This window comes from Oncorhynchus mykiss, chromosome 12 (genome assembly GCF_013265735.2).
Source record: "Oncorhynchus mykiss isolate Arlee chromosome 12, USDA_OmykA_1.1, whole genome shotgun sequence".
Classification (NCBI taxonomy): Eukaryota; Metazoa; Chordata; class Actinopteri; order Salmoniformes; family Salmonidae; genus Oncorhynchus; species Oncorhynchus mykiss.
In genome coordinates this window covers 9048901-9064115 of record NC_048576.1, presented here as the reverse complement: position 1 = coordinate 9064115, position 15215 = coordinate 9048901, and the positions used below count along the sequence as shown (strand labels likewise).

General features: G+C 39.1%; 1 protein-coding gene across 3 annotated transcripts in view; it reads left to right on the top strand.

Moving 5' to 3' along the window:
* Positions 1-15215, top strand: part of hcn1 (hyperpolarization-activated cyclic nucleotide-gated cation channel 1) — a 168782-nt gene that overhangs the window by 142302 nt on the left and 11265 nt on the right. For all 3 annotated transcript variants that reach the window (XR_005034826.1, XR_005034825.1, NM_001124318.1), the window contains 1 exon segment: positions 3211-3375. Coding sequence is in view for 1 of the 3 variants with exons in the window: in NM_001124318.1 (NP_001117790.1) it covers positions 3211-3375 (165 nt within the window). In the remaining 2 variants the exon portion in view is untranslated.

Below are 15215 nucleotides of genomic sequence, written 5' to 3'. Positions count from 1 at the left end.
ACTACTAACCTTCCTCCTTTCCTCTGGGTTAACACCTGTCAAATAATGCAATTAACTCAATGCAATGTATTTCCAACTCTGCTCTCTCTCTCTGCTGCAATGTATTTCAAACTCTCTGCTCTCTCTCTTTGCTGCAATGTATTTCCAACTCTCTGCTCTCTCTCTCTGCTGCAATGTATTTCCTACTCTCTGCTCTCTCCCTCTGCTGCAATGTATTTCCAACTCTCTGCTCTCTCTCTCTCTGCTGCAATGTATTTCCAACTCTCTGCTCTCTGCTGCAATGTATTTCCAACTCTCTGCTCTCTCTCTTTGCTGCAATGTATTTCCAACTCTCTGCTCTCTACTCTCTGCTGCAATGTATTTCCAACTCTCTGCTCTCTCTCTCTGCTGCAATGTATTTCCAACTGTCTGCTCTCTGCTGCAATGTATTTCCAACTCTCTGCTCTCTCTCTCTGCTGCAATGTATTTCCAACTCTCTGCTCTCTCTCTCTGCTGCAATGTATTTCCAACTCTCTGCTCTCTGCTCTCTGCTGCAATTTATTTCCAACTCTCTGCTCTCTCTCTCTGCTGCAATGTATTTCCAACTCTCTGCTCTCTCTCTTTGCTGCAATGTATTTCCAACTCTCTGCTCTCTCTCTCTGCTGCAATGTATTTCCTACTCTCTGCTCTCTCCCTCTGCTGCAATGTATTTCCAACTCTCTGCTCTCTCTCTCTCTGCTGCAATGTATTTCCAACTCTCTGCTCTCTGCTGCAATGTATTTCCAACTCTCTGCTCTCTCTCTTTGCTGCAATGTATTTCCAACTCTCTGCTCTCTGCTCTCTGCTGCAATTTATTTCCAACTCTCTGCTCTCTCTCTCTGCTGCAATGTATTTCCAACTGTCTGCTCTCTGCTGCAATGTATTTCCAACTCTCTGCTCTCTCTCTTTGCTGCAATGTATTTCCAACTCTCTGCTCTCTGCTGCAATTTATTTCCAACTCTCTGCTCTCTCTCTCTCTCTTTGCTTTATTTCTATTGTCTCTCTCTTTGCTCTAACTCTGCTCTCTCTCTGCTCTCTCTCTCTGCTCTCTCTCTCTCTTTGCTTCTCTGCTGTCTCTCTCTTTGCTCTAACTCTGCTCTCTCTGCTCTCTCTCTCTGCTGTCTCTCTCTTTGCTCTAACTCTGCTCTCTCTCTGCTCTCTCTCTCTGCTGTCTCTCTCTGCTCTCTCTCTCTCTCTGCTGTCTCTCTCTGCTGTCGCTCTCTTTGCTCTAACTCTGCTCTCTCTGCTCTATCTCTGCTCTCTCTCTGCTGTCTCTCTCTCTTTGCTCTCTCTCTTTGCTCTATCTCTGCTCTATCTCTCTTTGCTCTCTCTCTGCTCTCTCTCTTTGCTCTCTCTCTGCTCTCTCTCTGCTGTCTCTCTCTTTGCTCTCTCTCTCTGTTGAGTGTATTTCTTTAAGCTAGCTCATTATTTTTAGTGTGAAGCGATTATAGAGACTGAGGGGGTATGGGTGTGTGTCCCAAATGGCATCCTATTTCCTATATAGTGCACTACTTTTGATCAGAGCCCTAAGGGGCACTATATAGCGAATAGGATGCTCAGTGTTGAAGCCTCTGTTCATAGCACCACATGGATTCTCTCTGTGCCAACAGAGATCGCACTTATGAGGAGCTTTTTCTATTATAACAGCACTAACACCTTGTTCACACTCACAGTTTGGGAGTCCTGTTTTCACATCCTGCAGGCTATGGCAGGCAGCTCTATAGCAGCTAACGCTTTTCACAGTAGACATCTAGGCTGTGAATGTCAAGGGCATTGTCCTCAAACAAACGTCCAAGAATTCATGTGACTTTCACTGTGACTTATATGACTTATTGTTTTGAAGAAGATATTGCTGTATTTGGGACATGTTTGTCTACACACTAGCAATAAATATGAATGCTTTCATAAACTAGCATCAGCTAGCCACTGGGCACAAGATGGGTTTACTTTCTCAGGGGCTGTCTTTCTGATAGGGGGCTGTCTTTCTGATAGGGGGCTGTCTTTCTGATAGGGGGCTGTCTTTCTGATAGGGGGCTGTCTTTCTGATAGGGGGCTGTCTTTCTGATAGGGAGCTGTCTTTCTGATAGGTCTATTAGGATGGTTGACCCCACAGTAGTTTGTAGCAGGGTTAATCTTGCAGCAGGGGGAAATCTTTACGTTGACTGAATTAGATCCAAGAGTTGCGTCTAATTTGAGAGGTAACATGTCCAAGGGCAGAGTCCAGTAATTACAGAACTAGCACATCATTTCCCAGTGGCTAACATATTATACATACCATCTGAAGGTCTGAGATAAGGGCCAGGGACAAGGCATCAAGTAGAGGGTCGTCTACCACTTTAATATGAAGCTGAAGTATAGAAACTACACTTGATACATACAGGCTGGGAGTCAATCCAACACAGGTTATCTATACCTGTGCACGGTGATAGACTTTAAAAGGCAATATGATCGTTGAGATGTCAGGACGTCGGCTCAACAAAGAAATCATCTTCGAAAGACAATCAAAGTTCACAGGGGCCGTTCTCTGTGTTAGATTTGAATCACTGTGTCTATACAGTTGACTCTCTGTACTGTACACGCCTGTGCTAGACAGCAGCAGCAGTAGCAGCAGCAGCAGCCCGGGCCTGGACATACACCGACATTTCAGAATCATTAGCTCAAAGTGACAACGTGATGAATTGACTCGCCACTGCTCTAGTGACAATGCAGTGGTGAAGGCTGTGTGCATTAGAACCAGCTGTACCTTGGACTTCATTCTTCATTTATATGGTCATTTGTCCCATGTTGGAGGTTCTTCACCTCAGATTGGATTAGAGCTGATCTTCGTTAAGGCTGTAATTTTTTCACTCCATTGCTTCCCTCCCTCCCTGTGTGTCTGTCAAAGATCTGCAACACTCGTAAATAATGTATTACTGACAATGGATGTACGCATTTTGGCCATCAGGCCTTAGACAGCATAGAGACCGAAACAGAAAGTGCTTAGAAAGAGTATACTCACACCCAGTAGTAATGAGATAAATATAGGATACCCGACCCATGGTCTCCCTGCAAAATAAAACTGGAGAGCTTTTGAAAGTGTGTGGAAATGTGTCCTTCTGTCATGACCAAAAAAGGAAATATGGCATTATTTCAGTGACATCACAAAGCTAGAGTCTGATTGTGCGTTTTCTGTTGTTGTATTTTTTTCTGCAGAGATCTGTCTGCTGACGAAGGGGAGACGCACGGCGAGCGTTCGCGCTGACACCTACTGCCGTCTCTTCTCCCTCTCTGTGGATCACTTCAACGAGGTGTTGGAAGAGTACCCTATGATGCGCCGCGCTTTCGAGACCGTAGCCATCGACCGCCTGGACCGCATCGGTAAGACCGTGACCATGCCTTGTGTTGCTACTCTACTGTGGGGATTGGTGCACTGTCATGGCCTGCCTGTGCCGTGCCATGTGTATGTGACTGTCTTCATAGTGTTTGCCCTCCTTCACAGCACCTTGTCTGATGGTCGGTCTGTCTGTCTGTATTTCTGTCTGTCTGCCTGCCATGGTGATGCATGGCCTGTATGCTCTTTCCTTCTCTCTTTCCATCAAGTTAACTTAATTTTATAAAATGTTTTACATTGATAACATATCTTTACAATAATTGTTTACATTTGTAACGTTGATAGTTTTATGTTATTAATAAATGGAAGGCAGTGCATGTCGCTGTCAATCCGAGATGGTGTCAGATCTGTCTGTCCAGGAGGGTATGAGATCTGTCTGTCTGGGAGAGTGTCAGATCTGTCTGTCTGGGAGGATGTGAGATCTGTCTGTCCGGGAGGGTGTGAGATTTGTAATTGCTGAGCGATTAGTGCTTTTTCAGGTCTGTTCGGTTTCGGTTCGATTATTAAAAAAATATGACGATTTTCGATTTCGATTTATTTATTTTTTGCATTAAATGCATTATGAAATAATGACGTTACATTGATTTTAGACATTTTTTTAATGGAAATTCCAAAGACAAAAATAGTGAACATTCAATTGCCAAAACATTGAAAATATTCCATTGTCTCAGTCAGGTCCATGTTGGGTAGAAATCAAAAGAAATCACTATAAACTAGTAAATTATTTCAGTTGTGTTTTTATTACTTACTTTTTATATTTGATGACTTTATTATTTTTCATTCCTTAAAGTCATCATCTCATCTCTGCTCCGACAGTAGCAGCCAGCCAGACCATCTAACGTGATGTGCTCCCCATACTATACTGTCTGTAGTCATCCTATTTAGCTAACCTGCCTCGGTATGCTGCAGAGCTGTCTGACAACATACTTTTTCTAGTTCTTCAAAATAGATAAGGTATACTTTCGCGAACTGTCTCTGTCCCTCTCTCCCGTCGTTGTGTTGTGTACATTCCTCCCTCATGGAGTCTATGTGGTCCGTGTGTATCTAACGTAGCAGGTGTAAAAGTGTATCCGTCCAGAGATCTGTATTTAATGACGAGATGCTCGTGTCTCCACCCTAACAATAGGAGTTGTTGTCCCAAAGACGGGAAGGCAGGCGACAAGCTTAGGTCCAAAATAAGTCCATAGAAAAGCATTGCGTTAATTTGGACAGATTTTGGCGAGAATGAAACCTCTCGCTTCGTTCACTATCTTCCTCTCTGATTTGTCTCTGAGCCGGAGAAAACTGGCACAATGGATTATGGTCATTGTAGTTAATTACCAAGTTTCTGCGCTGAACAAGGTTGCATATTTGCTTAATGAAAACTACACCCCTTCAACCCAGCATTCCACATAATTCTTGACTTGATTTTTCAGATTTATCTTGTGAATGATTGGGCTCACACAAAAAAAACGAAATGGAATTCCAGTAATTGAACCAACGTCGGTCAATTCGTTGTTTAATAACCAACAACAACAAAATATTTTGGTTAATCGCTCAGCACTACAGATCTGTCTGTCCAGGGGGGTGTCAGATCTGTCTGTCCTGGAGGGTGTCTGATCTGTCTGTCCAGGAGGGTGTCAGATCTGTCTGTCCAGGATGGTGTCAGATCTGTCTGTCCAGGAGGGTGTCAGATCTGTCTGTCCAGGAGGGTGTCAGATCTGTCTGTCCAGGAGGGTGTCAGATCTGTCTGTCCAGGAGGGTGTCAGATCTGTCTGTCCTGGAGGAGCGTGTCAGATCTGTCTGTCCAGGAGGGTGTCAGATCTGTCTGTCCTGGAGGGTGTCTGATCTGTCTGTCCAGGAGGGTGTCAGATCTGTCTGTCCAGGAGGGTGTCAGATTTGTCTGTCCTGGAGGGTGTCTGATCTGTCTGTCCAGGAGGGTGTCAGATCTGTCTGTCCAGGAGGGTGTCAGATCTGTCTGTCCTGGAGGGTGTCAGATCTGTCTGTCCTGGAGGGTGTCTGATCTGTCTGTCCAGGAGGGTGTCAGTTCCATCCCTTCTTTGGTTTGGTGTTGACCCCCAACTGGAATCCCTTCTGGCGAGTGGATGGAAGCTATAATTCATCTGCATGTGCCTCCGTCTCCATTCACCTGCACACCTGGGTATGAGCAGCACCCCGACCCCGTCCCAAGGACCAGCCCAGCCAGAGCAGCCATAGACTGGCCTGGCCCCCAAACAGGGGCCCTGAGCTGGGCATGTGACACCAGGGAGGGAGGGCAGGGAGCCAGAGGCCTCAAAGTTAACCAGGCTTGACCAGGCTTGACCAGGTTTGACCAGGCTTGATCCGGCTTGACAGGCACGGCTTGTAGACATTATATGACTCCCCTTAGCGTCTGGCAACTTTCCCAAAATTCCCCAGCTTTGCAGAAATCTCGGATGGGATATTCCTGGAATCAGGAGGGAATAATCAGGAGATATGAGAATCCTCCAGCCTGGATTTCTGGAAAACTTGGAAATTTGTGGAATCTACTAAATGTTGTAACCCTAGCTACTGTACACGGCCAGTTCCTTCACCTCTCACTCTGGTTCCTGCCAAGCCATGTTCCTTTCATTTGTTAGAGAAACATAGACAAACTTTGCCGTTATTAGTGGCAATTTAACTAAAGTCATAAAGAAAGAATCAATTAATCAGATAGAAACATAATTATTTTAATGACTGAAAAAAGGGGCACATGTATGTAATGCAACCAGGGCATCTTTTTTATGCTGTTTTTCCTAAATAACTTCTCCCTTTTAAATAATTATGCTCATAATGTACTATATTTGTACTATAATTAATATTTGGGAAATATTCTGATATAATCTGGTTTAACTGTTTCTCCTCAATTGGCTGCTTTGATGCTACAAATATTGTCTGATATTTATCTGGAGAGGTTGCCTATAAAATTCACATTTCATCATGGCCACACACTCATAAGGAGAAGAAAGCATATAGCATCTAATGCTTGTAGAATATTGCACTAGTAATGCATATAGGTAATGCATCCGTATTGAGAAACCACCCTTTTCATATTGTGTGTACTGTATGTACTCTTTGTCCTAAGACGGCCATTCTGTTTCCATGAAAAGTCTATAATCTTTTATCTTTATTAAAGGACAGAATACAGCAGGTGGCTTGGTAAGCTATATTTATTACGTTACAAGTGCCTTTTTGTCAGGTCTCACATTTTGACAGAAGTTCAAAGTTAACTGATGTCGTATGCAACATTTTAGAAATCAGCCATATTTGTTTTTTTTCTCAACTTTTGGTTTCTGCATAGATATGCTTAATTTTGAAGTGAGCTTAGTAGGGATGTCAGAATTGTTTGTTTCTCCATGTGAGGTCTACTTTTATAATGTACACATTATTTTTGCCCCCATTTAATCCCTAGCCCTCTCCTCAATTACTTTCTGCTTTAAAATGTTCACTTTCTTGATGGATTTTAGCCAGACTTGGCCCACCTGGTTTGAACCAATGAGAGACATATAACTTAAAATAACTTAGAAGGAGTTTATTTTAAAAGAAACATTAGCTGTTTCAAAAATTAAATTCTAATTCGATTAAAAAAATAAATAAATCACGCATAATTGAAAGGAGTCGTCCAACTCCCCCTCTCTAAAAGAATAGATATAAAGAATAGATATAAAGAATAGTATAAATCTTAAGATTATTTACTAAACATGCTTTATGGCATGTTAAAGTTAACATTACAATTATGACATTACATCAACAAATATTCTAATGTTATTAGAATGACCGGTAGTTTGAAACTATGAGCGTAAAGCATTAAAGAGTCGTGGATCATTACCGTAGGAATATAGGAATTGGATAGGAGTGGTTGGGGACATTTATCATCACATGCATAAAGCATGGTGAGGGTATTCAACTGGAACTCTGGGACATTTGTTTGAATTGCATGGCCAAACATTTGATATATAATAGCAGAAAGTTATTGTGAATTCTATCTTTAACAAACTTTCATTTTGCTCAGGCACTTTATCAACAACTAGTACCAAAAAGGGGCGATATGATGGGATTTTTTTGTGTACAGGTACCCAGTGTCTTTTAAATATAGCAGATACTCTGAGGAGATTTTTATAAAAACAAGTTGAATTTGCAGAACGATAGTGTGCAAATGTTGTCTCAAACCTGGATTAAGCTTGTGGTTTGTATTTATTTCCTGTTTGTTTCTTCTTTGTTTTTGGTTTATTGAGTTTGAGTTGTTATGTTGGTTTGTTTCTTCTTTGTTGGTTTATTGAGTTTGAGTTGGTATGTTGGTTTATTGAGTTTGAGTTGGTATGTTGGTTTGTTTCTTCTTTGTTGGTTTGTTGAGTTTGAGTTGGTATGTTGGTTTGTTGAGTTTGAGTTGGTATGTTGGTTTGTTTCTTCTTTGTTGGTTTGTTGAGTTTGAGTTGGTATGTTTGTTTGTTTCTTCTTTGTTGGTTTATTGAGTTTGAGTTGGTATGTTGGTTTGTTTCTTCTTTGTTGGTTTGTTGAGTTTGAGTTGGTATGTTGGTTTGTTGAGTTTGAGTTGGTATGTTGGTTTGTTGAGTTTGAGTTGGTATGTTGGTTTGTTTCTTCTTTGTTGGTTTATTGAGTTTGAGTTGTTATGTTGGTTTGTTTCTTCTTTGTTGGTTTGTTGAGTTTGAGTTGTTATGTTGGTTTGTTTCTTCTTTGTTTTTGGTTTATTGAGTTTGAGTTGGTATGTTGGTTTGTTTCTTCTTTGTTGGTTTATTGAGTTTGAGTTGGTATGTTGGTTTGTTGAGTTTGAGTTGTTATGTTTGTTTGTTTGTTTCTTCTTTGTTGGTTTATTGAGTTTGAGTTGTTATGTTGGTTTGTTTCTTCTTTGTTTTTGGTTTATTGAGTTTGAGTTGGTATGTTTGTTTGTTTCTTCTTTGTTGGTTTATTGAGTTTGAGTTGGTATGTTGGTTTGTTTCTTCTTTGTTGGTTTATTGAGTTTGAGTTGGTATGTTTGTTTGTTTCTTCTTTGTTGGTTTATTGAGTTTGAGTTGGTATGTTGGTTTGTTTCTTCTTTGTTGGTTTATTGAGTTTGAGTTGTTATGTTGGTTTGTTTCTTCTTTGTTGGTTTATTGAGTTTGAGTTGTTATGTTGGTTTGTTTCTTATTTGTTGGTTTATTGAGTTTGAGTTGGTATGTTTGTTTGTTTCTTCTTTGTTGGTTTATTGAGTTTGAGTTGGTATGTTGGTTTGTTTCTTCTTTGTTGGTTTATTGAGTTTGAGTTGGTATGTTGGTTTGTTTCTTATTTGTTGGTTTATTGAGTTTGAGTTGGTATGTTGGTTTGTTGAGTTTGAGTTGGTATGTTGGTTTGTTGAGTTTGAGTTGGTATGTTGGTTTGTTGAGTTTGAGTTGGTATGTTGGTTTGTTTCTTCTTTGTTGGTTTGTTGAGTTTGAGTTGGTATGTTGGTTTGTTGAGTTTGAGTTGGTATGTTGGTTTGTTTCTTCTTTGTTGGTTTGTTGAGTTTGAGTTGGTATGTTGGTTTGTTTCTTCTTTGTTGGTTTGTTGAGTTTGAGTTGTTATGTTGGTTTGTTTCTTCTTTGTTGGTTTATTGAGTTTGAGTTGTTATGTTGGTTTGTTTCTTCTTTGTTGGTTTATTGAGTTTGAGTTGTTATGTTGGTTTGTTTCTTCTTTGTTGGTTTATTGAGTTTGAGTTGTTATGTTGGTTTGTTTCTTCTTTGTTGGTTTATTGAGTTTGAGTTGTTATGTTGGTTTGTTTCTTCTTTGTTGGTTTGTTGAGTTTGAGTTGTTATGTTTGTTTGTTTCTTCTTTGTTGGTTTATTGAGTTTGAGTTGTTATGTTGGTTTGTTTCTTCTTTGTTGGTTTATTGAGTTTGAGTTGTTATGTTGGTTTGTTTCTTCTTTGTTGGTTTATTGAGTTTGAGTTGTTATGTTGGTTTGTTTCTTCTTTGTTGGTTTATTGAGTTTGAGTTGGTATGTTGGTTTGTTTCTTCTTTGTTGGTTTGTTGAGTTTGAGTTGTTATGTTGGTTTATTGAGTTTGAGTTGTTATGTTGGTTTGTTTCTTCTTTGTTGGTTTATTGAGTTTGAGTTGTTATGTTGGTTTGTTTCTTCTTTGTTGGTTTGTTGAGTTTGAGTTGTTATGTTGGTTTGTTTCTTCTTTGTTTTTGGTTTATTGAGTTTGAGTTGGTATGTTGGTTTGTTTCTTCTTTGTTGGTTTATTGAGTTTGAGTTGGTATGTTGGTTTGTTGAGTTTGAGTTGTTATGTTTGTTTGTTTCTTCTTTGTTGGTTTATTGAGTTTGAGTTGTTATGTTGGTTTGTTTCTTCTTTGTTTTTGGTTTATTGAGTTTGAGTTGGTATGTTTGTTTGTTTCTTCTTTGTTGGTTTATTGAGTTTGAGTTGGTATGTTGGTTTGTTTCTTCTTTGTTGGTTTATTGAGTTTGAGTTGGTATGTTTGTTTGTTTCTTCTTTGTTGGTTTATTGAGTTTGAGTTGGTATGTTGGTTTGTTTCTTCTTTGCTGGTTTATTGAGTTTGAGTTGTTATGTTGGTTTGTTTCTTCTTTGTTGGTTTATTGAGTTTGAGTTGTTATGTTGGTTTGTTTCTTATTTGTTGGTTTATTGAGTTTGAGTTGTTATGTTGGTTTGTTTCTTCTTTGTTGGTTTATTGAGTTTGAGTTGGTATGTTGGTTTGTTTCTTATTTGTTGGTTTATTGAGTTTGAGTTGGTATGTTGGTTTGTTGAGTTTGAGTTGGTATGTTGGTTTGTTGAGTTTGAGTTGGTATGTTGGTTTGTTGAGTTTGTTGAGTTTGAGTTGGTATGTTGGTTTGTTGAGTTTGAGTTGGTATGTTGGTTTGTTTCTTCTTTGTTGGTTTGTTGAGTTTGAGTTGGTATGTTGGTTTGTTGAGTTTGAGTTGGTATGTTGGTTTGTTTCTTCTTTGTTGGTTTGTTGAGTTTGAGTTGGTATGTTGGTTTGTTTCTTCTTTGTTGGTTTGTTGAGTTTGAGTTGTTATGTTGGTTTGTTTCTTCTTTGTTGGTTTATTGAGTTTGAGTTGTTATGTTGGTTTGTTTCTTCTTTGTTGGTTTATTGAGTTTGAGTTGTTATGTTGGTTTGTTTCTTCTTTGTTGGTTTATTGAGTTTGAGTTGTTATGTTGGTTTGTTTCTTCTTTGTTGGTTTATTGAGTTTGAGTTGTTATGTTGGTTTGTTTCTTCTTTGTTGGTTTGTTGAGTTTGAGTTGTTATGTTTGTTTGTTTCTTCTTTGTTGGTTTATTGAGTTTGAGTTGTTATGTTGGTTTGTTTCTTATTTGTTGGTTTATTGAGTTTGAGTTGTTATGTTGGTTTGTTTCTTCTTTGTTGGTTTATTGAGTTTGAGTTGTTATGTTGGTTTGTTTCTTCTTTGTTGGTTTGTTGAGTTTGAGTTGGTATGTTGGTTTGTTTCTTCTTTGTTGGTTTGTTGAGTTTGAGTTGTTATGTTGGTTTATTGAGTTTGAATTGTTATGTTGGTTTGTTTCTTCTTTGTTGGTTTATTGAGTTTGAGTTGTTATGTTGGTTTGTTTCTTCTTTGTTGGTTTGTTGAGTTTGAGTTGTTATGTTGGTTTCTTTCTTCTTTGTTGGTTTATTGAGTTTGAGTTGGTATCTTTGTTTGTGTCTCAGGCATGTTGACATTGAATTGCTTTGCACCCCTTGTGTTGACTCAACATTGCAATACTATTGTGACAGGCAAGTCAATTAATCAATCGATAAAACATGGTTGGGATAGACCAATCAGAGCACATTAATAGTCTATTAGGTGAATATGTATGTTGTCATAGCGCTGAATGTACCTTCTTCTGGAAATGTGAATGATTCCTCTCATAGCTTTGACCAACTGGCTATAGTACTGTACATCAGTTCCATTGCCCTGTAGATTCTGTCTACACTACCCTCTGAAACGTATGCCCTTTTGACCTCTGTGGTGGTCGTGATTTACATATGCCCTTTTGACCTCTGTGGTGGTCGTGAATTACATTTGCCCTTTTCACTAGAGAATAAGGTTGGCTTTTGGAAACAACCAACCAATGTGTCACATTATATTCCGTTTCAATACAAGAGCTGGCTGCCGGCTGTTAAAAAAAACACTTCTCCTAAATCAGTAAGTGTTATGAAGTGAATTTGTTCATTTGGACTTTAAAAAAAGGGGGTTTTGTCTCATACAAGGGAAAATACAATGTCATGATCAGTGCTGGATGTCTCGTTTATTCATGGACTTGGACTGCAAGTGCTTGTCTGGTTGGTTCTTTAAAAAAAAAAAGAACCATGCATTTGAAACAAATAACATGTTGCACAATTGATTGTATCTCTATCTAAAAAAAATTATTTGACCAGGAGTCCCTCTTGAGATGAGCACATCTCGTTTTCAAGAGTGTCCTGGCCGACGAATAGGCAGCAGGTAAACCCTTTTATTCCAATTTCAATATTCGCACAGCCAGAGGAAATGAACCAGACGCACTAAAATTAATTTGTTCTCAAATACATTTTCCAGAACATGAACTCACAGTGTTACATTCATTCCCAAGGTGAATTCCTTCCTCCATTGAAAAGAAACCTAAAGTTAGACGAAGGTTCCCCCACAGTAGGTTTAACATAATCTTTGTTGTCAACAGGTTCTAAGTAATAATTTGACAGAGGTAACTAAAAGAAAGGAATATTGATTGAATGTTTACATGCCATATTGTTTCTGTAGACATTTTGAAAGTACTTGGATTCTATCAATGCAACTAAACCGATATGAGTCTAGGAATACATTTTCATATGTTTTAAAAAAATAAAAAGGTTTTTCATTATTTCAGAATTATTACAGTTCAAGTTGATTCCAGTTTGACATGAATTGTGAATTTTGTGATGGAGCCTTTTTTTTCCTGTTGTTGAAAAAAAAAACAATAATAATTGAGAAAATGACTACAGTGTATTTGTTGAGCTGATCGTTGTCTTTGTTTTAGTACAAAGGTCAGAGTGACATGAGAGAAAACCTAAGCAGCTTTATGCTTTTCCTATTTTTAGAGTTTGGGCTGACGTCACACCAAGCAGCCACCTGGTGAGGTTTTTCAGCTCTGTGTACTGCTCCGTAAACGCCTCTCTGTTCTGTTACGTCCCTTCTCAGTAATTACCATGGGCAGGGATTTACCTGCACGGACTAGTCGGTTAGATAACCAATCAAATGTGTGAAAGCCTAGAGTATACATTTAACGAGCCTCATGGTCAGTAATCATTCATCTCCTAATTGATTAAGAGCCACAGTCTAAATAAAGTTCATGAGCATTAATCCATAGGCATAGTTTAGTGTGCTATTTCTCTACACATCTCATCAGTATAGCGACACTCAGGGGATAAGTAGCTTTTCAAATGGGATGCAACAAGAATGTTTCTTTACTCATTTGAAACAACTGAAGTTTGTTTTCTTTTTATCAGCTACCAGCGAAGGTTTCTGGGTTTTTAATTTTATGTTCAAAAGTAGTCACAAGTTTGACACCACACGGAGATAACAAGATCATTGTGTTTCTGTCCTTTGTTGGTTAGAACCAGCATTAATGTTTTGTATTGTTCTGACTGTTGTTCATTCTGTTAACCGCCTTTTGTTTCAGTTGAGTTTTAAATTGTTCGCGTCTTAACTGGTGTGGTGTTTATTTCCCCTTGGGCCCTCACATCCAGGATTGACAGTTCCTACTTGGCACAGACGTCGTTTTAACTTCTACTTTTGATTTACATTTGGTTGAGTTGTCAACTAACGTGAATTCAATATATATATATATATTTTTTTTTAAAATCCAATGTCATTGAAGTTATAATTTGGGTGAAAAAAAATATGAAATTCCGTTTTGTTAATGACGTTTTGCAAATCGTTTTCCACGTTGTTTCAACAACATCAACGTTTTTTTGTTATTGCAATGACGTGAAAACAACATTATTCAACCACTTTGTCACCATACCATTAGTTCAATACAGCACAATACCAAATTCTTTGTGAAATAGCCACTGAAATAGCCACATTTCAGTTTGATTCATGACATTTCAGTACGGTTCATGTATACAGACAATGAAGGGTCATCTTTAATAAACACCACCTATTCATTTCAATATTAACTGGGAAGTTACCTCTAAAAAGACACTAAGTACGTTGAGAAAGAGAAAATGTAACACAAATAATGGGTATTCAAAATTTAATGTTTTAAGCAGTGTTTAAACAGTAGATCTACTGTAAATCTACATGTTTAAACAGTAGATCTACTGTAAATCTACATGTTTAAACACACCCGATGACCTATAATTAATACACTTAAGAACAGGAAACCCATTGAAAAACAAGTGTGTTCTTGTGGCTCAAGGTTTTCACTGTATCCCTCCAGTGTCAGTGCAGTCCACGTTTCTAGTCATTTCCATGTCTAATTCCCTCAGTTTAACGGTAGTGGTTAAACCTATTTGTCTTACTGCATAATATCACTCTATTATGCTCCACCAATACGTTATCTCCACAGACCTCAGCTTCCATTTGATCAGAGTCAAAGCATTTACTGAGCTGTGTGAGATTTGACTGTACTGGACTGTAAATATACTGTACGTGACTTACAAGGGCACTCCTCCATCCCATGACCTCGTGTTTCAACAATAACATGTCTGTGTTGTGCTCCTCCCCATCCAGAGTTTAATCGTGAAGCATTCTGTTCAGCAATGTATACCGACGTCATGTAAGTCTATGGTATACCCCTGCAGTCAGTGTCTGGTGTTAGTGTTAGCGTCTAGCCACTTCCCTAGTGTTCAGCGCTGTCATTGGTCCACATCCAAGAGAATCACGGCCAAGCCAATGACTGATCGGCTTCCTTGGAATGACTGATAAGGGACTCATCGTCTCTCAAACAAAGCTTACCCAGTCTAAGGACAGAATCAATCACGCCTGATCCACCTGCCAATGCTCATCCCAGTGCTGGCCCTGGCGGTCATTGCTTTGTGCTGGATGGTGAGGCATTATGTGTGGCATAACAGAGAGTTGGGCTACGTCCCAAAATGGCACCTTATTACCTACAAAACTTTTGACCAGAGCCCTATGGGAAGTGCACTATGAAGGGAATAGGGTTCCTTTTGACCCTAGGGATGGATTTTGCCAGGACACGTCTAGCCAACACTTACCGTTACGAAGGAATCTATTGATCCCCTTGACCCTTTCTTCTCTTTCACACAAAGCTACGAATGTTAACATCCTGTCCTTATGGATACGTCTGCCTGCCACAAACAGTTTGCCTCTGCCCTGCCGTTGACCCGGCCGTCTGTACAGCTGACCATATGTCAACAGAGAGGCTGTACAGAATATGGGCGTAATGAAAATGCCACTAGCACTGTATTCTGTAAAGGATGACATTTCGAAAAGGCTTACTTTAACCTGGTACTATGTACCAACTATACATCTGCTTAACCTGGTACTATGTACCAACTATACATCTGCTTAACCTGGTACTATGTACCAACTATACATCTGCTTAACCTGGTACTATGTACCAACTAAACATCTGCTTAACCTGGTACTATGTACCAACTATACATCTGCTTAACCTGGTACTATGTACCAACTATACATCTGCTTAACCTGGTACTATGTACCAACTATACCTCTGCTTAACCTGGTACTATGTACCAACTATACCTCTGCTTAACCTGGTACTATGTACCAACTATACATCTGCTTAACCTGGTACTATGTACCAACTATACATCTGCTTAACCTGGTACTATGTACCAACTATACATCTGCTTAACCTGGTACTATGTACCAACTATACATCTGCTTAACCTGGTACTATGTACCAAC